The sequence below is a fragment of the Temnothorax curvispinosus genome, unplaced genomic scaffold (assembly GCF_003070985.1).
Source record: "Temnothorax curvispinosus isolate PA1 unplaced genomic scaffold, ASM307098v1 QBEX01001756.1, whole genome shotgun sequence".
In the NCBI taxonomy this organism is placed as follows: domain Eukaryota; kingdom Metazoa; phylum Arthropoda; class Insecta; order Hymenoptera; family Formicidae; genus Temnothorax; species Temnothorax curvispinosus.
The window spans coordinates 6,336-7,610 of NW_020211536.1; the positions used below are offsets into that span (position 1 = coordinate 6,336).

The 1,275-nt window shown below is 54.9% G+C and overlaps 1 protein-coding gene across 2 annotated transcripts in view; it reads left to right on the forward strand.

Moving 5' to 3' along the window:
- Positions 1-1,206, forward strand: part of LOC112468163 — a 6,114-nt gene extending 4,908 nt beyond the window's left edge. Inside the window, exons 1-2 of one of the 2 annotated variants that reach the window (XR_003042360.1) lie at positions 701-956; positions 1,087-1,206. Coding sequence is in view for 1 of the 2 variants with exons in the window: in XM_025037217.1 (XP_024892985.1) it covers positions 1,087-1,132 (46 nt within the window). In the remaining variant the exon portion in view is untranslated. Of the gene's footprint in view, positions 1-700; positions 957-1,086 lie in introns of those variants that run through there. The other variant, XM_025037217.1, reaches the window with a different exon arrangement.
- Positions 1,207-1,275: the final 69 nt, after the last annotated feature.

The following is a 1,275-nucleotide window of genomic DNA, read 5'->3' on the forward strand; positions in this document are numbered from 1 at the left end:
TCGGCTGATCGGTCGAATTCCGTAGCCTCGATGCGGTCCATGCGTTCTTGCATGTCGCGCATTAGATTAATTAAATCAGTAATTACGGCGTCCGGGGCTCTCAACTCGGATCGCGTCGGCTCTGGGGCCTGAGATCGCCTGGCGGGCGGTCCATTTTGCGCCGTTTCGGTGACGGCTTTTTCGGACACTCTAGATGAGTCCGGATTTTCCTCGCGGTTCTCTCGGCTTGGAGTCGCGTTTCTCGTCTGACTCATTTTGAGAGCTTTAGGCGTATAGTCCTCCTCGTTAGGATCAAATACGTCGGTGTCGTGTGAAGTGAGGGAAAATTCTCCTCGTTGTGACACGTGGCTTGGCGTGACGTCGGAGACGTCTGTCAGTGAGTCAGTCGGAGTCGGTCGCTCTGTATTCTTATCGCGGTGTTCGCGTTCGCCTGTTACGCTTACGTCTACTTCGTCGAACGGAAACTCGCGTTCTATGACAACGTTCGGAGATAGTACGGGCGTCTCTTCCTCGGCAAAACGCGAATCTAAATTTTGTCGAACTTGGTCTAATCCGTCTTGCTCAGCGGGCCGGTCTAACCCTTCGCTTTCAGCGGGCCGGTTTACCCCTTCGCTTTCAGCGGGCCGGTTTAACCCTTCGCTTTCGGATCGCGTCGCACTCACCGGGTTAACTAGATTACGCGAAGCGCGGTACGCGGACTCGCTATGGACGAACGACGTTTGTCGGACGGGCGTCTGTTGGTTCGGGTCGTCCGACATCTACTTAGCGCTCGCGGATATAATAATTTTCGCACTTACAATATCGCCGCGAATCGCATGTTGCTGCCTGTCTGCATCGCCTGGTCGTCGGGCCGCTTCGCTGCTTGGCTGCGTCCCTGTCGTCGCTGCGTCCCTGTTGCGCTGCTATGCTGCTTCGCTGTGTCCCTGCGTCGTCGCTCGGGCCGGTGATGCCGTGCGGTAGGTCGTGGCCGTCTCCGGTGTCACTTCTGCACTCGCGGCTGCTACCGTTTCTTAGCTCGCGTCTTATCTGACTTTTCCTTTCCGGGATGGGTTGCCTCCCTTATTAATTGAACTTGGTTTGTTTCAGACGTGAGATGGCGATGTGGGCTGGTCCTTCCTCGCAAGATGGCTGAAACGATCCCACCGCTGCCACCAAATTGTTAGCCGGGTATCGGCTAAGGGGATCGAGTTCCGCTCGCGAGCGAGAAAGGAGTAAATCAACACGTCCAATTTCCAATTTATATCTTTATTGAATAAATGGGCTTGTTCTACACGA